Source organism: Equus przewalskii, chromosome 15 (genome assembly GCF_037783145.1).
Source record: "Equus przewalskii isolate Varuska chromosome 15, EquPr2, whole genome shotgun sequence".
Taxonomy (NCBI): domain Eukaryota; kingdom Metazoa; phylum Chordata; class Mammalia; order Perissodactyla; family Equidae; genus Equus; species Equus przewalskii.
The window spans coordinates 3,245,605-3,271,384 of NC_091845.1; the positions used below are offsets into that span (position 1 = coordinate 3,245,605).

Here is a 25,780-nt window from a genome sequence, read left to right on the forward strand (position 1 = left end):
TGATTTTTGTATGTTAATTTTGAACCTTGCAACTTTACTGTATTCATTAATTATTTCTAATAGTTTTTTGGTGGATTCTTTAGGGTTTTCTAAATATAGAATCACATCACCAACAAATAGTGAGAGTTTTACTTTTTCCTTTCCAATTTGGATCCCTTTTATTTCTTTTTCTTGCCTAATTGCTCTGTCTAAAACTTCCAGTGCTATGTTGAATGAGTTTGGTGAGAGTGGGCATCCTTGTCTTCTTCCTGTTCTCAGAGGAATAGCTTTCAGTTTTTCACCACTAAGTATGATGTTGGCTGTGAGTGTGTCATATATGGCCTTTCTTATGTTGAGGTACTTTCCTTCTATACCCATTTTATTGAGAGTTTTTATCATAAATGGATGTTGGATCTTGCCAAATACTTTCTCTGCATCTATTGAGATGATCGTGTGAGTTTTATCCTTCATTTTGTTAATGTAGTGTATCACATTGATTTGCAGATGTTGAACCATCCCTGAATCCCTGGAATAAATCCCAATTGATTGTGGTGCATGATCCTTTTAATGTGTTGTTGCATTCAATTTGCTAATATTTTGTTGAGGATTTTTGCATCTATGTTCATCAGCAATGTTGGCCTATAATTTTTCCTTTTTTGTGTTGTCCTTGTCTGGTTTTGGTATCAGGGTAATATTAGCCTCATAAAATGAGTTAGGAAGTGTCCCATCCTCTTCAATTTTTTGGAAGAGTTTGACAAGGATAGGTATTAAATCTTCTTTGAATGTTTGGTAGAATTCACCAGAGAAGCCATCTGGTCCTGGACTTTTTGGTATTTTTGTGAAGTTTTTGATTACTGCTTCAATCTCTTTACTTGTGATTGGTCTATTCAGATTCTCTATTTCTTCTTGGTTCAGTTTTGGGAGATTGTATGATTCTAAGAATGTATCCGTTTCTTGTAGGTTGTATAATTTGTTGGGATATAATTTTTCATAGTGTTCTCTTACAATCCTTTGTATTTCTTTGGTGTCCATTGCAATTTCTCCTCTTTAATTTCTGATTTTATTTATTTGAGTCTTCTTTTTTTCCTAGAGATTCTAGCTAAGAGTTTTTCAAGTTTTTCTATTTGCTTAAAGAACCAGCTCTTAGCTTCATTGATCTTTTCTATTGTTTTTTTAGCCTCTATTTCATTTATTTCTGCTCTGATTTTTATTATTTCCTTTCTTCCATTGACCTTGGGCTTTCTTTGTTCTTCTTTTTCTATTTTAGGTATAGTGTAAGATTGTTTATTTGAGATCTTCTTCTTTGTTGAGGTAGGCCTGTATTGCTATAAACTTCCCTCTTAATACTGCTTTTGCTGCATCCCATAAGTTTTGGTATGTCGTGTTTTCATTTTCATGTCTCCAGGTATATTCTGATTTCTCCTATTATTTCATTGATCCAGTGGTTGTTCAGTGGCATGTTGTTTAGTCTCCATATATTTGTGACGTTCCAGCTTTCTTCTTGTAGTTGATTTCTAGTTTCATACCACTGTGGTCAGAAAAGATAGTTGATATGATTTCAATTTTCTTAAATTTATTGAGGCTTGCTTTGTTTCCCAACATATGTTCTATCTTTGAGAATATTCCATATGCTCTTGAGAAGAATGTGTATTCTGCTGTTTTTGGATAGAATGTTCTAAAGGTATGTATTAAGTCTATTTGCTCTAGTGTTTCATTTAAGGCCACTATTTCCTTGTTGTATTTCTGTCTAGATGATCAATCCACTGATGTAAGTGGGGTGTTGAGGTCCCCTACTATTATTGTGTTGTTGTCAATTTGTCTCTTTAGGTCTGTCAGTAGTTGCTTTATATATTTTGGTGTTCCTGTGTTAGGTGCATATATATTAATAAGTGTTATATCTTCTTGGTGGAATGTCCCTTTTCTCATTATATAATGCCCATCTCTGTCTCTGGTTATCTTTTTTGTCTTGAAGTCTGTTTTGTCTGATATAAGTACAGCTACACCTGCTTTCTTTTGCTTGTCATTTGCTTATAGTATCATCTTCCATCCCTTCATTCTGAATCTGTGTTTGTCTTTAGAGCTGAGATGTGTTTCCTGGAGGCAGCATATTGTTGGGTCTTATTTTTTAATCCATCTAGCCACTCTGTGTCTTTTGATTGGTGAACTCAATCCATTACATTTAGAGTGATTATTGATATATGAAGGCTTAATGCTGCCATTTTATCTTCTGTTTTCTTGATGCTCTGTATTTCCATTGTTTCTTTTTCCCATGTTTGTCTGCCATTTCAGTTTGGTAGTTTGCTGTGATTTTTTTTTTCTGTTTTCTCTTTATTTATGATTTGTGACTCTGCTCTGATTTTTTGTTTTGTGGTTATCATGAAGTTTGTATAAAAGATCCTATAGATGAGATAGTGCTTTTTCTGATAGCCTCTTATCTCCATTAGCCTATATAGGTTACATCCTTTTCCTCTTCCCCTTCTATGTTATTGTTGTCCCAAATTATTCTTTTTTGTGTTGTGAGTTTGTGACCAAATTGAAGTGGTTATAGTTTTCTGTGTGTGTGTGTTTGGTGAGAACGATTGGCCCTGAGTTAACATCTGTTGCCAATCTTCCTCTTTTTGCTTGAGGGAAATTGTCCCTGAGCTAATGTCTGTGCCAATCTTCCTCTATTTTGTACGTGGGATGCCGCCACAGCATGGCTTGATAAGCAGTGTGGAGGTCCATGCTGAGGATTTGAACCCACAAACCCTGGGCATGTGAACTTAACCATTATACCACTGGGTCAGTCCTTGTTATAGTTCTTTTTGATACTTTCTTTCCCTTTATCTTTTATAATTAATTGTTTACTAACCTGTTCTGATATAGAGTTGCAATTTTCTAATTCTATTTTCCTCCCTGCTGAAAGCTTTGTAAATCTTTGCGCTTTTGTTTCAGGTTGGAGGGCTCCTTTCAACATTTCCTGTAAGGCAGGTCTAGTGGTGATGGACTTCCTCAGCTTTTATCTGGGAAAGCTTTTATTTCTCTGTCATATCTGAAAGATAATTTCACTGGATAGAGTATTCTTGGCTGATAGTTTTTGTGTTTCAGTATTTTGAATATATCATTCCAGTCTCTCCTAGCCCGTAGGGTTTTTGCTGAGAAATCCACTGAAAGCCTGATGGAGGTTCCTTTGTAAGTTATTTTCTTCTCTCTTGCTTCCCTTAGTATTTTTTCTTTCTCATTGACTTTTGACAGTTTTAATATTATATGCCTTGGAGAAGATCTTTTTGCATTCAGATAATTAAGAGTTCTATTATCTTCGTGTATTTGCATCTCTAGTTCCTTCTCCAGGTCTGGGAAGTTCTCTGCTATTATCTTTGAATAAGCTTTCTGCTCCCTTCTTCCACTCTTCTCCTTCTGGGATACAGATAATCCTCATGTTACTTTTCCTAATTGAATCAGATGTTTCTTGAAGAATTTTTTTCATTAAAAAAAAATCTTAGTTCTCTCTTCTCCTCTACCCAAATCATTTCTACATTTCTATCTTCAAGCTCACTAATTGTCTCTGCCATATGGTCTGCTCTATTTTTTTTTTCCTTTTTCTCCCCAAAGCCCCCCAGTACATAGTTGTGTATTCTTCGTTGTGGGTTCTTCTAGTTGTGGCATGTGGGACGCTGCCTCAGCGTGGTCTGATGAGCAGTGCCATGTCCGTGCCCAGGATTTGAACTAATGAAACACTGGGCCGCCTGCAGCGGAGCGTGCGAACTTAACCACTCGGCCACGGGGCCAGCCCCTGGTCTGCTCTATTTTTAATGCTTTCTACATTATTTTTAATCTTATTAAATATGTTCTTCATTTCCAGAGTTCCTGGTGGGTTTTTTGTTGTTGTTGTTGTTTGTTTTTTAGTTTTAATCTCCTTGGTAAAGTACTCCTTCTGTTCATTAATCTTGTTCTTGAGCTCACTGAACTGTCTTTCTGAGTTTTCTTGTAACTCATTGAGTTTCTTTATGACAGCTATTTTGAATTCTCTGTCAGATTATAATCTTCTGTGACTTCAAGTTTGGTTTCTGGAGAGTTGTTCTCTTTCTGTTCTGCTGTGTTACTGTAGTTCTTCATAGTGTTTGATGAATTGATCCTCTGCCTGTGCATTTGTGTTGGTACCTACCTTTCCTTATTTGGGTACAGCTTTGGTTACTTTGATTCTGAGCTGCTTCTGGTTGTGTTGGAGAGCCCACACTTTTCACTCTCCATTGCCTCTGCTAGAGGCATTGTCAGTGCCCTCCTTATGCTGCCTTGTGCCTGAGGTTGCAATATCACTGCAGTCTCAGGTGTTGTCACTGGGGTCACCAGGCTGCAAGCACTTCTGCTCCTTCCAGCATTGCCTGGGTCTTGTGTTCCTCCACTGGCTCTCTGTGGGCTCTCCACAGGTTCGGATGCTGCTGTGACACCGCCTGTCCTGCTGTTCCCAGGTTGTCTGGTGGTGCTAGTTGCACCACTGCCAGGGATTCTGGATTCACAGGTGTCAATGTTGCTGGCAGGGGCCTGGAGACCCTGGGACTTGTGTGCATCCCCTGCTGCTGGTGGAGCTGGTATTGGGGGTGCTGCCACTAGGGGCTGGATCACCAGTTCTGCTGTAGTTTCTGATGCTTCTGTTCCCAGTTTCCACCCTGCCACCACTGGGGACAGGGGCAGAAGCTGTTTTTTCTACTCCCATGGTGTCCGCTCATAGTTGTGTGGGTCAGACTGCCACTGCTCCACCAGCCATCACATGGGTGGGGTCACTGCCACTGCTCCACAGGAAGTCATACACAGGCCAGGCTGCCCTCGCCTCCACTCACAGTTGCACAGACCACTGCATGAGGATCTGCACCTTGAATCACTGTCACTGTCAGAGGGGCGAGGGCTGCTCCCCTAGTTCCACTGTTTCTCGGGGCTCCAGCCCACCCACCTTTAGATGTACAGATGCCTGGATCTCTTACACATCCTGTTGTGTTGTGTAGGGAATATTCTCTTGGTCAATGGATGTCTGATTGGTTGTAACCTAGAGGGGAGAGACAAAGGTAACAACTCTCCACCATAATGCTGATGTCATTCACTTTGATTACTGTAGCTTTATAGTCAGTTTTGAAATTGGATTGTGTAAGTCCTTTAAGTTTTTTTCAAAATCATTAGACTATTTTGGGTCCTTTGCGTTTCCACATAAATTTTAGGATCAGCTTGCCAACTTCTATAAAAAAGCCTGTACAAATTTTCATAAGGATTGTATTGAATCTATAGATTCATTTGGGGAGAATTGTTATTATAACAATTTTGAAGCTGTTAATTCATAAAGAAGGAATGTCTATGCCTTTATGTATGTTTTATGTAAAGAAAACCTATGTAGGTTTTCTTTAATTTCCTTCAATAACTTCTGTAGTTGTCAGTGTAGAAGTCTTATACTTCTTTTGTGAAATTAATGCTGTTATGAATTGAATTGTTTTACTTTTGTATCATTTGTTGCCAGAACATAGAAATACAATTGAGTTTTGTATACTGATCTTGTATCCTGCAACCTTTTGAAATGGCATCATGTCATCCGTGGATAAAGATCATTTTACTTCTTTCCCATTCTCCCTTCCTTCCTTTCCTTTCTGTATTAGTCTACTCAGGCTGCCATACAAAATACCACAGACTGGGCGCATTAAACATCAGAAACTAATTTTCTCACAGTTCTGGAGGCAGGAAGTCCAAGATTAAGGTGCTGGTAAAGTAGGTTTCATTCTGAGGTCTTTTCTCATGGCTTGTAGGTAGCTGTCACCTCACTGTGTGCACATATGACCTCTTGTTTGTGTGCAGGTGTGGGGAGAGAAAGAGTGAGCTCTCTGGCACCTCTTCTTCTAAGGACATTAATCCTATCAGGTCAGGGCCCCAGTTTATGACCTCATTTAATCACTACCTTACTCCAAATGCAGCTACACTATGGGTTAAGGAATTCAACATGCGAATTTGAGAGGGACTCACTCTGTCCTTAATCGTCCTCCTCCCTTCCCCTCCCCTTTGCACTGCCTAGAACCTCTGTATAGTGTGTGGTGTTGAATAAGCTGATGACAACAGGCATACCTGCCTTGTTTCTGATCTTAAAGGGGGAAAGTGTTCAGTCTTTTACCATTAAATTGGATATTAACTGCAGGTTTTTGGGAGATGCACTTTATCAGGTTGAGGAAGTTCCCTTGTAGTCTTAGTTTGTTGAGAGTTACTATCATGAATAAATGTTGGATTTTGTCAAATGCTTTTTTGTGCATAAATTGAGGTAGCTCTTGTTCTTGTCTTTTATTAATGTGGTGTATTATATTCCTTGATGTTTGGATGTTAAAACAACCTTGCATTCTTGGGATAAATCCCACTTGGTTGTGGTGTATAGTCCTTTATTTATATGTTGCTGGATTTGGTTTGCTGATAATTTGTATTTTTCTTGTGATAGCTTTGTCTGACTTTGGTACAGTGTAATATTGGCCCTGTAGAATGATTTGGGACGTGTTCCCTCCTCTTCTGCTTTCTGGAAATTTGTGAAAAGTCGGTATTCATTATTTCAGTGTTTGGTAGAGCTAACCTTGAAGCTGTCTAAGCCTGAGCTTTCCTTGGTGGGAAAATTTCAAATTCTAATTTGGGCTCTCGACTTATTATAAGTCTATTCAGAGATCTATTTCTTCTTAAGACAGTTTTGTTAATTTGTGTCTTTCTAGGAATTTTTCTACTTCATTTCAGTCATCTAGTTTGTTGGCATATAGTTATTCGTAGTATTCTCTTATGATTCTTTATAATCCCACATATTCCTTTTAATTTCTGTGAAGTCAGTAGAATGTCTCCTCCTTTATTCTAATTTTACTAATTTGTGTCTTTTCTCCTTTTTTCTTGGTCAGTCTAGCTAAAGGTTTGTCAATTTTGGTAGTCTTTTCAAAGAACCGGTTTTGGAGCCCACTGATTTCTCTATTTTCTATTTCATTTATTTCCATTCTAAACTATATTATAATTTTCTTCCTTCTGCTTACTTTGGATTCAATTTTTAACTCGTTTCTTGAGGAAAGTTAGGTTTTGATTTGAGATCTTTTTTCGTATATATTTTTTTACAGCTACAAATTTCCCCCTAAGCACTACTTTAGCTGCATCCCACAAAATTGGTAGGTTGTATTTTCATTGACCTCAAAATATTTTATAATTTTCATTGTGGTTTTTAGAATTGTGCTGTTTAATATCCAAATATTTGTTGACTTCTCAAGTGTCTCACTGTTGCAAATTTTAAATTTAATTTTATTGTTACTGGAGAACCTACTTTGTATGATTTCTATCCTATGAAATTTATTGCCATTTATGGCCTAGCATATGATCCATCCTCAGACTTCAAAGGAATATCTATTCTTTTGATATTAAGAGAAGTGTTATGTAAATGGCGAGTCAAATTGGTTAATAGTGTTGTTCAAGTCTTCTATATCATTTGCTAATTTTCTTTCTAGTTGTTCTATCAGTAATTGAGATTGAGGTACTGAAGTCTCTAATCCTGATTGAATTGTCTATTTCTCCTTTCAGTTCTGTCCATTTTTGCTTATTGTATTCTGGGGCTCTGTTATTGGGTATGTTTGTATTTATAATTGTTATATCTTCCTGATGAATTGACCTTTCAATCATTGTAAAATATCCTTCTTTGTTTCTAGTAACATTTCTTGTCTTAAATACTAGTTTGTCTTATATTGATGTACCCACTCCAGCTCTTCTGGTATGCATACTGTATGTTTTTTCCTTCCTTTTACTTTCTAGTTATTTGTGCCTTTGAATCTAAAGTGTGTCTTCTGTAGACAGCACATAGTTGGGTCCTGTCTTTTTTTTTTTAGTCCAGTCTGACAGTCTGTGCCTTTTGATCGTCCATGTACAATATAATTAATGATGTGGTTGGATTTATGTCTTATGTTTTCTATTTTTTCTATATATTTCATCTTGATTTTATTCCTCTGTCACTCCTTTATTGACTTTTGTATTGAACAGATATTTTTAGTGTACCATTTGAATTCCCTTATTGATTTTTACCTTAAAAAAGTTCTTAGTTGTTCGTTTTTCTACGTTTCTTCTATAATACACATCTTAATTTATCACAGATTACTAACTTAATTTGGGTAAAATGTAGAAACAATTCTAGAATATAGTTCCATTTCTTCCTCCTTCTTTGTGCTATTGTCATATTGTATTACATCTATATATGCAATAAACTAAAAAATATTGTGCTACAATTACTGTTTTATGCAATCATGTCTTTTAAATTAGAAGGTAAAAGAAAAATATATTTACATACTCTTTTATATTTACCCATATATTTATCTTTCCCATGATATTTCTTTATGTAGAGTCTAGTTACAAGCTGGTGTCATTTCTTTTCAGCCTAAGGATCTCCTTTAGTAATTCTGATAAAGTAGGGCACTACCAGCAAATTCTGTCTTTATGAGAGAATATCTTTATTTTGCCTTCATTTTTGAAGGATAGTTTTTGATAAATATAGATTCTTGGTTTACACTTTTTTTTCTTTCAGCACTTTGAAAATATCATTACATTGTGCTCTGGTCTCTTGTTTCTGATGAGTATTTAGCCATTAATCATATGGTTGTTCCCTTGTACATGATAAGTTTTTTTTTCTTGCTGTTTTCAAGATTTTCTTATCTTTTTCTTTCAACTGTTTGACTCTGATATGTCCAGGTGTGGATCTCTTTATATTTTTCCTACTTGAGATTCATTGAGCTTCCTAGATTGGTAGAATAGTGTTTGGGGTCATTATTTCTTCAAATATTTTTTTTTTGCTCCTTCCTCTCTCTTCCCTTCCCAGACTCCCATTATGTGTATGTTGGTTCACTAGACAATGGGTCTTGAGGCTCTGTTCATTTTTTTAAATTCCTTTTTTGTTTCTGTTCTTCTCTTTTTCAGACTGGATAATCTCTGTTGACCTATTTTCAAGTTCTTTGTCAGCTCAAATCTGCTGTTGAGTCCCTCTAGTAAATTCTTCATTTCAGTTACTGTACTTTTCAACTCCAGAATTTTCATTTAGCTTTTTAAAAATAATTTCTCTGTATTCAGATGGTCTCTTTGTCTTGAACTTTAAAATACTATCCTTTAGTTTTTTAAAATAATAGCTGCTGTGAAGTCTTTGTCTACTAAGTCATCCAGCTGGACCCACTCCAGTTTCTATTGACTGCTTCACTTTCCTGAAAAAGGTTTACACTTTCTTATTTCTTTGCATGGTCTCCTAATTTGGGGGGAAAAACCCTGGACACCTAAAATACACTGCAGCCACCCTGCAGTCTGACTTGTCCCCCTGGGGGAGGGAGTGTGTTGTTGTTGTTGTGTGGTAAGTTGCTGACTAAATCTGTCTCCTCATTGGTGTGTGGCTGCTGCTATCTCTGCTGTTTTAAAATTGTTTTTATTTTCAAGCCTGGCTTCCTTGGGGTCACCTCTGTGTCTGCATCACATAGTGATCAGCCAGTAATTGGTCAGAAGTTGTGCTCAAAGACCTTGATCCAGTAAGGCTTCCGACCGTAACCAATGGATCTGTGTGTGGGCAGGGGAATACACTCAGCCTGCCCTAGCTTCCACTTTCCACTGGGCCTTACAAGTGCAGGCAACCTCTCAGCAAGGGATGTGTGAAGAGCTTATTAAAGTCCTCTGTGGCTCTTTCCTTTCCTGTATCTCCCTGTTCAATTCTGATTAATCTGCTGGGCTGATGCTTGCCCCGTCTAGGATTGCCACCTGTCTCCCTTAGCAGCTGGCCTTCCCTGCGCGTTTGCTGCTGAGATTGCTGCTGTTACTCACAATAGCCACGCACATGGGCTTCCTCAAGCTCCACTTCCAGTCAAGTGAGCCTGTACTCAAGTGCTGCTGACCTTCATGACTTGCCTCAGCCTAGAAGAAACTACTGCTCTGACTGCACTAGGATGGCAAGCATGACACTGACTATTCTTACCTGAGGTCCAGTGTATTTTTATGAACAAACACTTCCATTTGTTGTATGCCTTGGACAACTTTCAATGGTTGCTTGTGGTAATTTTGTTCAGTTTTTTTCACTGCTTTTTGAGGAAAGGACTGAGCTCCTTGCCCCACCATACTAGAAGTCCTATCTTCCTCCTACCCAACTACAAGTTTTACTTTTTTTATGTTTGCTAATATTTCTTGGGCCCATGTCTGCTTTACCCTTTGTTTTGCTATTTTTTTCTTTCAGAAACTTTTTGTGGATAATAAACTTTCAGAGTGCTTGCAGATCCAAGGTTTTCATTCTGTCTTTGCACTTGAGGCAAACTGAGTTGCTTTTAGGATTACAGACTCAAATCCCTGCATGCCCCACCCTAAAACCCATTGCTCTCCAGAATAAAGAGTTGCAGATAACGCTGATGCCCACATGATTCATTTTTCTTTTTAGCTAAACTATGATTCCCTTCAGTCTTTTAAAACTTTCTCTTATCCTTAGTGTTCTTACCTAAGAGTCCTGATGGGGACTTTTTTTGTTTTTCACTGAAATTTAAAGAGCCTTCCTCTACATTTTTGCCTCTTAATTTGTACTTGTTGGTCTTTTGTATTGAGTTCTGCTGTATCTTCCACTTCACTAATTTGATCTTCCATTGTGACCATTATGTTAGTTAACAATTTATAATTTTAAACTGCACCCATCATGTTTTATTTTCCAGAAATTCTCATGACTTCCTGTTTCATTTTCATAAATGATATAGTTAATACTTTATTAAATATACATATAAGAAAATGTGTGTACTATCAGAAATAATAAAATCTATTTTATGTCCACTATTCAACTTAAGAAATCAAACATTATCGATACTTTTATAGTTTCCTGTGTGCCCACTCCCGTCTCTTACCCCTTACGCAAAAGTGACCACTATCCCAATTTTATCTTTTACTTGTTTTTCTCTAGTTTTACTGCATATTTTATGAACATTTTGTTTAGATTTGCATATCTTTGTTATAAAATGGAATAATACTGTATATAATCTTCTGTAGTTTTAATTTTTGCTCAGTATTAATGAGATCCAACCATGTTTATGTGTCTAGCTGTAGGAATATACCACAATTTATTGATGGGTATTTGGACTGTTTCTTTTGTTTTGCTATTTAAACAATATAATTGCAAACATATGTTAAACATGTCTTCTCCTAAAAAATAAGCAAGATATTCTTCTAAGATACATACCTAGGATTAGAATTGCTGAGTAGTACTTCCACTTGCCTAGATGATACTTATTTTCCAAAATGATTATACCAATATATATCCCCCCAACCAGGCATGATTTCCCATTATCCTACTTCCATGCTCACGTGTGTTATAGTGAGACTTAAACTATTGCTAATCTGATGTGTAATAGTATCTCATGGAAGTTTCAACTTGCATTTCATTGTTTACTAGTGAAGTTGAATATCCTTTCATAAATTTAATAATTTCTTCTTTTACGAAATTTTTTCCCTTGAATTTTAAGTGTCATTTTGCGTTGTTTTAAAGTGCTCAATGCTAACCCAAGGACATTTTATATACATGGCAAAATCCTCTGGTGTCAGATTTGTCGTTTCACTCTGTTAATGGTGTCTTTTAATGGACAAAAGTTACTTGAAATTTTGTAAATTTTCCATTTCTTCCCTTATGACTTGAACTTTTGGCCTTATTTAAGAAATCTTCTCCTACTCCAAGGTCATAAAACTATTCTGTGTTTTCTTCTAAAAGATTTAAAATTTTGCTCATCACAAATTTTTAATCCACCTGGAATTTAATTTTTGTGTAAAGGTAGGACTCTAATTTCATTTCTTCCGTATAATCAACGGCACCAGCAATTTGTTAAAAAGTCCATCCTTTCCAGAATATAGATATATTGCTAAATCTGTCAGATCAAGTTGCCATTTATGCTTAAGTCTGTTTATGGGTGATTTTGAGATCTTTATTGAAATTACATTTATGAATGTATTATTCTCTTCAAAGAGCCAATGTTCTTTGCTGCCTTTTTGATTTCCATATTGTACATTTATTTCCTATTTCATTGATTTCTGCTCTTATTAATTTCCTTCCTTTTAATTTCTTTAGATGCAATTTTCTCTTCTTTTTCTAACTTTTTCAGATGGATGTTTATATCTTGATTTTCAGGCATTCATCATTTTATTATAATGTAACCACTTGGGATATAAATTTCTTATGAACAGTAGGTGCATCCCCCAAGTTTTTATACATCATATTTCCATGATGACTCTGTTAAAAATATTTTCCAATTTCTACTTTCATTTCTTTTTTGACCCATGGATTATTTAATAGTACATTGTTTAATTTCCAAGTACTTTAGAAGTTTTTAGTTACCCATATCTTTTTGCTATTGAGTTCTACTTTAATTTGTTATCAGGAATATATTTTGTATAATTTCTATCCTTTGTTGAGGTTTTCTTTATGGTCCAGCATACGTCAATTTTGGCAAATGTTTCAGTGTACTGGAAAAAATATGTATTCTGCAGTTGTTGATATAGTGTTCTGTATGTGTTAATTTTGTCAACTTCATTGTTTTATTCAGATCTTCTGTATCCTTACTTATCTTTAAATTCTCTTTCTTCTCTCAGTTACTAGGGGAAGTCTTAAAATGTCCAAATATGATTATGGATTTTTTTTCTCCTCTTACATATCTGGTTTTGCTTTATACATGTCAAGACTATGTTTTACGTAAATATATATATTTAAAATTGTTTTATCCTATTGACTCGATCCTTTCATAAATATGACAGGTCTCTTCTTATCTCTGGTAATATATTTTAGATGTATACTTTAATTAAGTTAGTAAAGTGCACAAATCTTAAGTGTACAGCCTCATTTATTTTTATCTATGTATGTACCTGTGAAACTATTACTATTAGATCAGGATGTAGAACATTTCTGTCACCCCAGAAAGTATCATGTTCCTTCTCGGTTAACTGCTGTTCTGAACTCTATCACTGTAAAATAATTTTGCTTGTTCAATTTCATATAGTGGAACCAGACAGCCTGTGTTCTTGCACTGGCTTCTTTGGCTGCTCATATATATTTTTAAAGATTTATGGTATTACATATATATTTATTGTTGAGCAGTTTTCCATTGTGTATATGCCACAATTAGTTTATCTATTCTCCAACTGATTTACATTTGCATTGTTTTCCAGGTTTTTTGGAGGAAGAGGCTATCATGGATAAAGCTGCTATGGACATTTTAGTAAAGTTCCTCTTTGTTGGACCTATATACTCATTCCTCTTGGACATAACGTAGGAGTAAAGTTTCTGGGCCACAGGGTAGGCCTATGTTCAGCTTTCAACTGCCACATTTCCAAAGTGGTTGTACTACTTTATACTCCCAAAAGCAATTGTATGAGAGTTCCATTTGTGCTGCAACCCTGCAAACACTTGGATTTGTCAATCTTTATAATCTCAGCCCCTCTGGTGAGGTGTACTGGTATTACATTCTGGCTTTAATGTGTCCTTCCCTGATGAATAATAATGTTGAGCACCTTTTCACATATTATTGGCCATTTGGATATCCCCTTTTGTGAAGTGCCTGTTCAAATGTAATTTTTTCCTCTGTTTAAAAGAAACTTAGTTGTATTTTTCTCACTGGTTTGTAGGTTTTTAAAAAAATCCAGATGAGTTGTCAGTTCCATGTATTACAAATATCTTTTCCCAGTCTGTGGTTGGCTTTTTCATTGTTTCAATGTCGTATTTTGATGAGAAGTGTTCAATGTTAATGAGTTCCAATTCCTCACTTTTCTCTGATCAGTTTTTTTTTTTTTTTTTTTTTTTTGAGGAAGATGAGGCGCTAACATCCATGCCCATCTTCCTTTACTTTATATGTGGGACGCCTAACACAGCACAACATGCCAAACGGTGCCATGTCCGCACCCGGGATCCGACCTGGTGAACCCTGGGCTGCCGAAGTGGAATGTGTGCACTTAACCACTGTGCCACCGGGCCAGACCTCAGATTTTTATATATTTTTTTTCCTGGCATAATGCTAGTTTGGCAGTTATTTTAACACTTTAAACATGTCATAACATCGTCTTTTGACTTCCATTGTTGAAGTCAGCTTTCAGTCTTATTCTTGCTCTTCTAAAGATAATGTGCCTTTCTCTGGTTGCCTTTAAAAATGTTTCTCCTTTACTTTGGTTTTCAGCAGTTTTACTATGATGTTCATAGATGTGTTTTTCTTTGTATTTATCTATCAGTGTGTATAGCTTGTTGAATCGGTGGCTTATCTAAGTCTTTAAAATTCTAGGCCAGTAGTTCTCTCCAGATACTCCTGCTGTGCTGTTCATACTCTCTCCCTCTCCTCCTGGGATCCTAATGACCAGTTAGAGATTTTTGCTATGACTTATATTTTACCTTACTTACTTAGACATCTCATACTTTTTATTTTCCATCTTTTTTTGTGTTTCAATCTGGATATATTCAACCAATGTATCTTCTGACTCGTTAATCTTTTCTTCTGCTGTATGTCTAGTCTGTTATTAAACCCATCCAGTGAATTATGATTTTAATGATTTTTTTTCTTTTTCTTCTTTTTGAGGAAGATTAGCCCTGAGCTAACTACTGCCAATCCTCCTCTTTTTGCTGAGGAAGACTGGTCCTGAGCTAACATCCATGCCCACCTTCCTCTACTTTATATGTGGGACGCCTACCACAGCATGGCTTTTGCCAAATGGTGCCATGTCCACACCCGGGATCTGAACCAGTGAACCCCGGGCTGCTGAGAAGTGGAATATGTGCACTTAACCACTGCGCCACCGGGCCAGCCCTAATGAGTATTTTTTCACGTCTAACATTTCCATTTAATTCTTCTATAGATTCCAGGTGTCTGGTTCAATTTCCTCACCTTTTCCTTTATTTTCTTCATTATATTAATCAATTATTTTAATGTTCTTGTCTGATAATTCCAGTATCTGAATTACCTTGGGTCTGTTTCTATTGTCTATCTTTTCTCTTGGTTTTCATTATTTCTTCCTGTTTCCTGGCATGTCTGTTAATTTTTTTAAATTGAGATGCATTTGATATGTAACATTATATTAGTTTCAGGTGTACAACATAATGATTTGATATTTGTATAAATTGTGAAACAATCACAATGTCTAGTTAACATCCATCACCACATAGTTACAAGTTTTTCCTTGTGATGAAATCTTTTAAGAGCTACTCTCTTAGCGACTTACACATATACAATATCGTTAACTATAATCACCACGTACATCCCCATGACTTATAATGGAAGTTTATACTTTTAGACCCCCCTCCACCCATTTCACACACCCCAGCCCCTACCTCTGGCAACTACCAATCTGTTCTCTGTATCTGAGTTCATTTTTTTTTTTAAGATTCCACAAATAAGTGAAATCATAAAGTATTTGTTATTCTGTCTTATTTCACTTAGCATAATGCCCTCAAGGTCCATCCTTGCTGTCACAAATGGCAATATTTCCTTCTTTTTTATGGCTGAATAATATTTGACGGCGTGTACGTATATACACACACATATATACACCAATCTTCTTTATCCGCTCACCCAGCAATGGATACTTGGGTTGCTCCCATGTCTTGGCTGTTGTGAATAATGCTGTAACGAACATGGGAGCGCATAAATCGTTTGGAACTAGTGTTTTTGTATGCTGCAGTTAAATACCCAGCAGAATAGCTGTATCATATGGTAGTTCTATTTTTAGCTTTTTGAGGACTCTTTATATTGTTTTCCATAGAGGCTGCACCAATTTACATTCCTACAACAAGGGTTCCTTTTTCTCAACATTTTCACCAACACTTATTTCCTATCTTTTTGGTAATTAATAGTCATTCTAAATATGTGAGGTGTGAGGTGGTGTCTCATTATGGTTTTGATTTGCATTTCCCTGGTAATTAGTGATGTTGAGCACCATTTCATCTATCTTTAGGCCATCTGTGTGTCTTCTTTGGGAAAATGTCTATTCAGATGCTTTACTCATTTTTTTAGTTGGACTTTTTTTGTTGTTGCTATTGAGTTATATGAGCTCTTTATATATTTTGGATATTAACCCTTTATCAGATATATGATTTGCAAATATTTTCTCCCATTCAGTAGGGTGCCTTTTCATTTTGTTGGTGGTTTCCTTTCCTCTACAGAAGCTTTTTAGTTTGATGCAATCCCACTTGTTTATTTTTACTTTTGTTCCCTTTGTTTATAACGTAAAATCCAAAAAAAAATCACCAAGACCAATGTCAAGGAACTTAGTGCCTATGTTTTCCTCTAGGAGTCTTATGGTTTCAGGCCTTATGTTCAGGTCTTTAATCCATTTTGAGTTAGTTGTTGTGTGTGGTGTAAGACAGTGCTTCGGATTTCCCAGCACCATTTATTGAAGAGACTATTCATTCCCCATTGTGTTCTTGGACCCTTTGTTGCAAATTAATTGACCATATATGCTTGGGTTTATTTTTGGCTTCTCTATTTTATTCCATTGATCTTTGCTCCTGTTTGAATGCCAATACCATACTGCTTTGATTACTATAGCTCTGTAATATACCATGAAGTCAGGAAGCATGATGCTTCCAGCTTTGTTCTTCTTTCTCAAGATTGCTTTGGCTCTTCCAGGCCTTCTGTGATTCCATATGAATTTTAGGATTCTTTGTTCTATTTCTGTGAAAAAAATGCCACAGGAATTTTGATAAGGATTGTAATGAAACCATAGGTTGCTCTGGGTGTTAATTTTTATTAAATAGGGAACAATTTAGGAAAAATTATAGAGGCTCTTGTTGATATTTTCCTCCAGAGAGGATCGAATTTTCTTCTAGCAGTCAAATAAAGGACAAATTCCCTTAAACAGGTTGATTCTTGATTCGCCCTTACTTCTGATGCATAGATTTCCTGAATTCCGAACTGAAAACCTTGGACATTACCAGGGCCCCTCCTCCTTGGCACACTCTGAAATCCAATTTTTGTTTCCCTAGCACAGGGACATTTCCCAAAGTATTTGCTTAACTTTTGAACCTCTTAGCTGCTTTTTCTATTTGGGTTCTTATCTGCTTCATTCATCTCATTCATGTGCAACTTGGAATCAGCAAATACCTTGAGAGAAAACTGTGCAAAAAAAAAAAAAGAAAAAAAAGAAAAAAGGATGCAATGCGTTTCCCTTCTCTTGCCCAGATTCTTGGCCCCTCAAAGCCTGGCTGTAGCCTTGACTAGTCTCCAATGATGTCAAACAGATGTCTCTTTCTCTTTGCAAGCCTGTAAGCTGTTGCTTAATATGTTTTGAGATAATATTGTTAGGTGTGTAAGTGTTCACAATAGTTATATCTTCTTGCTGTCTTGTTCTTTTTTTCTCAACATGTAATATCCCTTTTTGCCTCTTTGGATTGATTTTCATCTTGAATTATGTGGTCAGGTACTAAGAATGCCACTCTAGCTTTCTGGTACCTTCCTGCCTAGTTTTTATTCTTCCTCCCTTTAATTCAAACCTGTATCTTTTTGTCTAAAGCACTTTTTATAGACAGCATATTGTTAGTTTAAAAAAATCCAATGTGAGATTCTTTAACTGGCAAGCTTACCCCATTTATTGTGGTAACTATTAGATTAGGCTTTTTTGGCTACCTCATTTTATCCTTTCCTGCTTGCTGATTTAAGTTATACATTCTATCTTTCTTTCTAAGATGGTTATCCTAAAGACCATATTCATTTTTATATATTCCTATTGAATTTTGAAACTTCTAATTTATATTGATTTCCTTTATAAGACACACAGCACACTTATAACCCTTTTCTCTCTTCTCCTACCCACACTGCACCACCCCTTTTATATGTCTCTAGAACTCCACTTCTAGATTATGATAATTTACTTTTCCTGGTTCTTTTTAGACAAAAAAACTTCAGTAGAATATTGGACACCATCACTTGCTAACTTTATCCAAATACTCCTGGATTTTCCTCCTCCACTTTGAATTTTCTCCCAAGCATGTTTTCAAAGGAAGGTCTTTGTGTAAAACCTCCTATGGCCTTGTAAATGTGAGTATGCCCTCCCAATAAAATGGATATAAAATTCTAGGTTCAAGTTATAGTTCTTGTTTACAGTACCTGCTAGTGTCAAATCTGACACTGTTTCCTTTACAGGTGGCTGCTTGTTTTCTCTGGAAGTTTTCAGAATTTATTTTTGCCTTTGTTGTTTTAGATCTCACTAACGGTGTGTCCAGGCTTGGTATTTTCCTTATCTATTCTGGTACTCATTTCTTCAAATTTTCCTATTCTCACTTTCCCCCTGCTTTTGGGACTTTTATTTTTTGGATACTGCTACTTCTATTTCCATCCTCTCAACTCAGGTTTTCTAATTTTTTCTTTTCATCCAGGGCTGCCTTCTGGGAGCATATCTCAAGCTGATTTTTCAGTTCACTAATTCCTCCCACAGCTGTTATCACTTCTGCAGTCTATCTCACCCACCTGTGTTCTTTATTTCAACTGTAATATTTTTATACCCCAAATTTCTTTTTCTTTGGTCTTACTTCTCCTTCATATTGCTAATATTTTCAGTTGTATCTTTTAGGGATGATTATTAAATTTACCTTAAATTCTTATCTCATCCTTTCTACTAATTTGGCTTCAGCTGATCAGCTTCTGGTCTTTTATATGGGATAGACTTCTCAGGCATCCAGTTACTTTGGCTGTGAGTCCAAATTCACCTGCAGGCATCAGCCCCAGGGAAGAGAATCCCAGGCATCCAGAACAACTGTTGATCACTATGTGTTTTCACTTCACCAAGTAACTCTTTCAGGCAGAACTTTAACTTTAAACTCTAAGGAAGAAGTAGCCCAGAGGAGCAGTCGGTCTCCCTAAGGTGGAACCCACCGGCTCCAGGGTTTGGAAGGAGCAGGGGACTTCTACTTTTATTAATGGCAGACGGATTAATTCAGACCAACCCTCCCACTGAGGATAACTAGAAAAACTAGACAAAATATTAAATATTCTGATTGAAGCTACATGTGGGCCCATGGCAAGATCCTAGCTTTCATGGCCTCTCCAGCATAGTCTTCTGGAAGGGGCTCAAAGGCTGAGCTTTGTCCCTCATCCAGTGACCCTTGGCCTGCCTTTGCCTTCAGTCCCTGTTGCTCTGAGCCACAGGGGTCTTGTTGCTTGGAGGGTCTGTTCTCTCACGTGTGTGAACACATTTATTTAGTCCTTCCCTTGATTACTTTGCACTCTCTTGCAGAACTTCCTCAAAAATTCCAAAGTCAAGACACTGGGCTTGGCCTAAAGACATGGCTAATATGTGAGTCAATGTCACCATTTTCAGAAAAGTTCTTTTTTTTTTAAGCATAAAGTGGTTATTTTGCTGGAATTAATATGCAAAGGAAGGGTAAGCTACATTGCACAGTACTTAACAATTTAGAGTGGCAACTCTTCCTCCTTCCCTTTTTGGGTCCCAGCCACCTTTCTCTGCAACATTCTGTTTTATCTCCTTTTTCCTCATTGCTATTTTCATTCACAAAGGAAACCGACAGATGCTCTCCAGGCTATGGAGAGAAGGTGACACTCCCCATGCACTCAGCACTAAAAGGAGACCATGGTAAAGACAGGCAGTCCTTGCTGTTTTAGGTGGTAATCTCCCCTGTATAGACCATGAAAGCCTCGAGCCTCTCCCACTTCTGACCACCTAAGCCATAAATTCTATCTGTTGCCAGGTGCTGTGTGCCCCAGTTACAGAGACCTTAGGCAAATCTCAAGTTTCTGATCCTCTGAATCCCACTGTGGACAGTGAGGGGTTGGACTAGACAGTCCTGTGGCAGGGTTCTGTGAAGAAATGGCAGCCCAGAATTCAAGAATTCGTCCCTGCACTGCAGCCACGTACCAGAGAGCACCTCACTGAACACAACTGGTGAACGGCAGTTGGTGGTAAGGGGGCCTTGTGCAGGTAACAACTGGTGTGTCTCTCTTCAGAAAAACATCATGGCAGTGCACCAGGTCAGCAGCAAGCCTCCAAAGTCTGCAGTGAAGGTGATTAGAATTGCAGCCCCTGCCAAAGATGCTGTCTATAACTACAGTACTCAGACCCTGAGTTCCACAGAGTTTGCCAAGAAGGAGCTGTATCGAAAGATGGCCAAGGTGAGTGAGGGACCCAGAGTGGGAAGCAGTCACATGCTTGCAGCCCAGACAGGATAGCGGCAGTGGGCTAATCCAGTGACCTTTCCTCTCTGAACACACTGCCTGGATGTCAGCGGGGGATCTGCAGTAGTGGATGAAAGCCAGTCAGCCAGCCAGGGGACGTAGACAAGGGGTCAGGTGCGGGGAGAGGGGTGTTCTGTGCCCACACTAAATGTGAACCCTGCACACACAAGCGTGAGCCAAGAGATGCTCGGTGAGGGCTCAGACGTGCATGGCTGAAGACACTGCAGGCTCCTCGCTTCCAGGGAGCATTCTGTTGCTGCTTATGAACGCCAGCTGTCACTCTGAAGGAAAGCCTTGGCTTAGGCTTCCGGCACACAGTAACTTTAGAAAGGGTTTCTCTGTCAAACGCACCAATCGTGTGACCCTCATGGGGCCGCTGCACAGTTCAGTGAGTTCCTGACAAAGTAAACTGCATTCAGATTATCACTCTGCCCCAGTGGTTCTGACACCCCACTGGAAACCTGGGGGTCGGGCGGCCTGATCCGAGTCTGCCACCAGCTCTCCCACCCACGTTTGCCCTTCATTTCCAGGAACCAGGCAGGAGATTCACATATTCACAGAATTACCTCTCAGCCATGGTGGAGCCTCAGGACTCAAAGGAAGACGAGAAGAGAGCCAAGAAGAAATCCCAGCAAGCCTGGATCACAGCCGATGGGTTCCGAGTGACAGGTCTTCACAGCAGCATTGCAAGTGACTATCACCTCAGGCTGCTGCCCACTGGCACCATCACAGAGCTGCATGAGGTCCACAGAGGGCAGCAGAGGCTGAGGTGGGGTGTCCATAGGGACCACTCTCCTAACCAACTGTTCCCCAATTTAGGAGTGGAGGGAAAACGCACTGTTTGCTAATACGCTGAGGCCTGTGCTCAATCGAGAGAGGTGGAGCTGGGACAGGCGCCACCAGGACTTTGATCTGTACAAGAAGCCACCACCTTTCCTCAAGCTGCCCCCTTCTCCAGCACTGACGCCTGTAACAGGTAACAGACGAGCCCTGTGCAAAGCTGGGCCCTGAGGCTGTCAGCAGGCAGGAGCTCTGAGCCGCTTTATAGCTTCAGCAGTAGACATTTTGTTAGGTCCAAACTTTCCCTGACACGAAATCCAGATTCCAGATGGGCCCGGTATAACAGACTGAAGGCTGGGCTCGAACTCAGGAGACCCGATTCTAGTTCAACTCTAACACTAACTTGCTGTGTGACTTTGGGCAGATCCCATTACTGCTCTGGGCCTGGTTTCTTAGCTATAAAGTGGGGAAGTTGGAAGATAAGTCTAAAGGCTTTCTGAGTGTCAACACTGAGTTACCGACTGGCCTCTGGCCCATCAGGCAACAGACGGGGGCAGAGGCTCCAGGTTCACTGGGACCTTCCATCTCCTTCCAGCTAAAAGACATTGCCAGTTGTCCCTCTGTGGGGGAGGAAGGGAGTCTGAAAGCATGGGTCTTGCCACACCAATCCCCTCCGAGTGCTCTTCTCTTCCTCCTCATCCCTCTGTTTATGAAGAGGGACCACAAAATCATTCATAGGTTGATAAAGAACCCAAATCTCTTGGTTAACAGAGCCAGAAGCTTTGTTTGAGGATAAAGAGAGATGAGTTTATTGGTAACAAAGTCTCCCAGAGAATCCTTTCCCAGAAAGCCAAATCAGAAAAACGAGATGGATTCCTTTCTCCCTCGACTCCCGACTCCAGAGGGCAGCTGGTAACAGCTCCAGGAAACAGGAGACGTGCTGACAAGCTGTGAAATTTGTCTCTCCTCTTGCCCGGAACTTGCTGCCTCCCTTCAGGGCAGGCCCCAGGCTCAGGGTCATTGCTGTAGTCCAGCCCAGGCCTGCTGCACTGGCCAGAGTGCTCCCGGCGGGCGCCCTACAGCCTCAGCACAAGCTCCCTGGGTATTTCAAGCAGCCTGTGCATATTGCTGAAACACTACACACACGTGCTCGGGCCTCCTGCCCACGGCATGTGCAGCAAAAACTCAGACACGGCACAAGAGAAGGGGAGACTCAAACTGGTGGCCTCAGCCTTTTAAACTCAGCTGGACGGAGAGAAAACCTGCTGCTGATGGGGCTTCCATGCCAACAGGCCTACAGGGAAACCCTCTTTCCTGAGGGCTGCCCAGAAGGGCACGGGCCCCTCCTTAAGCTGTCACCTGCACAGGAGCTCCCCGCAGCCTCCTGTCCCCGGCACTGCGCAAGAGGATACGTACTCCACATTCTGTGCAAAATGCCTCCTTGCCAACAAAATCTTTAAGAACTTTTGGTTTCATTGGGACGATATTTCCAAAGCCATGATATCTGTAAACTTTTGCCTTTTGAAGATTAGTTTCCAAAACCCTGGCAGAGTGCTCCAGCCAGTCCCCCTAAGCCAGCTCAGCTGTCAGCGTCCCCAACCTTCTATTTCTGTCATCACAGCAGATTGTGACTTGGAGGAAAAGAAGAGCCTGGCCTCCCCGTCCCGCCTCAAGGCAATGTCTAGAACGGGCTTTTTGGAGCCCCAAACCACCCAGGGATCAGACCACAGCTTGAAGCCTGCCAGCATGGGAGCCAGCGTAGCTAGCAAATAACAGCAGACAAGAGCCTGGAGAAATTAAGTCCTCTTATTGCCACCTAAAGACACCTTCTTGTCCTCACTTCAAGAGTGGAGGCCAATCCTTGTAAAGAAAACAAAGAGAAAAGCCCAGGCAGGAATAAGCACATGCTGCCATACACCAGGCTGTGAGTTTTGCAGCCACCACCTGAGAGGGATCAAAGACAGGGCTCACGACCCCCACGGCCCTGTGGCCCTGGACTCGGCACTGCCCCTCGGCTGGCTCTCAGGGCCCTCTTCTCGCAGGGAGGACAAAGGGCACTGGAAGTCCTCACCAAAGGGTGGACCTCAGGCTCACGTTGTCACCAATTAAAGGCTGGCTGAAGAAAACTGTGACAATACAGCAAAGGCCAGAAGGGTACACACAAACTGCCTTTTTATGTTCTTTTTTGTTAAATGGTTCCTGGTACACGTTTTCAGTGCATTTTGCTTTTAGTTTGAATGAATGACATGTACATAGCTTTCAAGCTGTTTCTTGGAGAATACACGGTCTAGCAGAAATGGCTTTCGGTGCCCGAAACAGGTCCCCACCAGCCTCAGGCCATGCAGGCAGCAGCGCAAGCGCCAGCTTCCACTGTGAAGTCTCCTAAACCAGCAGAATATCCTGCACTCCCAGGTCTCAGCAATTCCAGCCTCTCTCCGTCTCTGGGCAGAATCCAGGCTCACGTGAGGCAGCACGGCTACGGGGCACAGCCTAGAAGAGGCTGCCTCAGGTCAGAAGAAAGCCCCTCAGGTGAAGACTGGGAAGAAATGGTTCCACTTGTAAGAACCCCAAGTTTTCCACCTTCTGGAAAAAGAGTGCAAGTTGTCCTGCAGTGGGCTGCAGCCTGGGGGCGGGGGGAGCACTGTCCTTCCACTTCAGGATGTCCTGTCCAGAGGGTGGGCACAGATATAGGCTCTCTTCTCCAAGATCTGTTGGGACACTTTCTTAATCTGCTCATCCAGATTTTCTGGAGCATCTGGGAGGGAAAAGAGAGAGTATGTGATCCTTCTGCACTGTGATAATAGAAAGATGGCTGAAGCTGGAGCCGTTTTTTCCCCAATAAGGTCAGCCCACCCGCTGTGAAGGTCAAGCACTGGGAAGTGATTCTGGGCGCAGGGAGAAAAAGGGACAGATGTTTCATTCTAAATAACAAAGGGCTCATCCATAAAAATTCCAGATCTTGTGGGACTAGAGGTGAGGAGAAGGTACTTGCTCAATGAAAGACCCCGTTGCTGTTTGAGCCTACTGGAGGAGAAACCATTTCTTCACCCTCTCCAGCATGTAACAGTCATGTCAGCACTGGGGAGGGTGCCTGGCCAGCACCCAGAGCAGGAGCTACACAGAATCATGTACCCCTCTCCTCAGCAAGTGCTCTAACACTGGCAGCCTCTCCACCATCTCCTGGCCAAGGGCTGGGCTCTGCAGCAGACACCTGATATAGAGCCTTGAGGCCAACGGGACTGTAAGGGTCAGGAGGAGAAGAGGAGCTGGATGTTCTAAGACATGGCCAAGTGGCTACAGAAGAGGAAAGCCCTCCAGACAACCTGAGCAGCAGGAGCGACGCCCGCACTGTCGAGGTCCAGAGCCTGGGGCCTCTGCGAGAAGGGCAGGTGCATTTAGCTGGAGTGCGGGCAGTGAAGAGGCAGGTAAAGTGCCTCCTTCCTCTGCGACCTTCACGGGCAGAGGTCGACAGGGCCCTCATCTGCAGGTGTGCCTCCTGCCTGGCATCCCCTGCGCAGGCCGTACCAGCCTTCTCTCAAGGCAGAAGTTTGTGAGCAGCCAGCAGGCCTAGGAGCCTGACGGGGTCCAGAGACAGTTCGCCATCAAGAGTCGCCTGGAGTCAGGCCCCCTCCCCCTCCTCCACACCACCTCACTTACACTTGTCCAGCTGAGACAGGGAGAAGAGATTCTGGTAATAAGCTTCCGTGCAGAACATGTTGGCCAACAGAACCTGCCAGAACCAAAGTCAGTGAGGATGGCCCCTGAGAGGCCTGGGATCTCTGTACCACAGGGGAGCCCCTGGTGTCTGACCCCTGAGCTTCAAAGAACTCAGTCTGTCAGCCAAACTGTGAGCCTGGCAGCAGCTGAGAAGCCTGGCTCACAAGTCATAGCCTTAGGTTCTAATTGCAGCCCTGAGCCAAACTAGTTCTGTCCCAACTTAGCCTCAGCTTCCTCCTCTGTGAGAAGGACATCATAATCCCCGTGGCCACGGGATGCTAGGGAACAGTGCCTGTAAAGATGCCATACACAGCAGGCACCTGATGACAGCATCCACCTGTCCAGCAGGGTGAGGAAGGCAGACAGGGTGAGGGTGCTGGGTTGGGAGCTGTCACTCACTCACCTCTTCTCTCAGGGAGGAAGGCGACAGCGCAGGCCCTGCGCCCCGAGCAGCACGGACCCTCCCGTTAGCTCCCCACGGGCCTCAACTCGGCAAACCCGACAGGCCTCGGGCCAGCTGCAGCATGGACCTCGCACTTCACCTGCTCTGGGACCACCGCTGGGCGCCGAGGCCCTTGATTTGCTCCTGAGACTCCCTAACGGAGCCATGCCTCCCAATGAGCCCCTCCCCAACCTAGCAGCCTCATTAAAGTGCAAGAGGACAAAGCTGGCAAAGAAGCTGCCCATGGGGTTGCGCGCTGTGGGCTCACCTCGTGGTCATGGTTCCGGAGCCCCACTCGGATTGAGCGGCTGGCCCGCGACAGCACGGCTGTCATGCCATACAGGTTGATGAGGATATTGGCCACCCGCTTCAAGACCATCTGCTCCTCCACGATGGTCTGGGGACAGAGGCCCAGGGTGAAGACTCGTCACCTAAGACCCCACGCCCCCACCACAGGCCCTCCCTGGGATGCGTCTTCACCCATCTCCAAGCCTCGCTCGTGCCTCGGGAGAGGCGCTAGTGCTACCTTCCCTGTCGTGCTGTGGGAGGCCGGCGTGCGGCTGCCTTCTGTTTTCCCCTTGCTCTGTCTAGATTTGGGCAGAGGTCAAGGTAAGACCAGCTCCCGGAGCCCTGGCTGAGACCACAGGCTGGTGCTTCACATACCCTTAGGCAGCAAGAGGCTCAGACATCAGGTCCCAAG

At 40.9% G+C, this 25,780-nt stretch overlaps 2 protein-coding genes across 11 annotated transcripts in view; one reads left to right on the forward strand and one right to left on the reverse strand.

The window, feature by feature from the left end:
- Positions 1-25,304, forward strand: part of CFAP92 (cilia and flagella associated protein 92 (putative)) — a 126,694-nt gene extending 101,390 nt beyond the window's left edge. For 5 of the 7 annotated variants that reach the window (XM_070574614.1, XM_070574617.1, XM_008540878.2 and 2 more), the window contains 4 exons: positions 19,914-20,078; positions 20,672-20,884; positions 20,961-21,117; positions 25,054-25,304. In XM_070574614.1, coding sequence (XP_070430715.1) covers positions 19,914-20,078; positions 20,672-20,884; positions 20,961-21,117; positions 25,054-25,109 — 591 coding nt within the window. In that variant the 3' untranslated portion in view covers positions 25,110-25,304. Of the gene's footprint in view, positions 1-13,143; positions 13,661-19,913; positions 20,079-20,671; positions 20,885-20,960; positions 21,118-25,053 lie in introns of those variants that run through there. The other 2 variants (XR_011526817.1, XM_070574615.1) reach the window with 2 other exon arrangements.
- Positions 23,077-25,780, reverse strand: part of ACAD9 (acyl-CoA dehydrogenase family member 9) — a 31,842-nt gene continuing 29,138 nt past the window's right edge. For all 4 annotated transcript variants that reach the window (XM_070574619.1, XM_070574621.1, XM_070574622.1 and 1 more), the window contains 3 exons: positions 25,349-25,477; positions 24,579-24,651; positions 23,077-23,676 (listed from right to left, as the gene is read on the reverse strand). In XM_070574619.1, the coding sequence (XP_070430720.1) occupies positions 23,576-23,676; positions 24,579-24,651; positions 25,349-25,477 (303 nt within the window). In that variant the 3' untranslated portion in view covers positions 23,077-23,575. The remainder of the gene's footprint in view (positions 23,677-24,578; positions 24,652-25,348; positions 25,478-25,780) is intronic.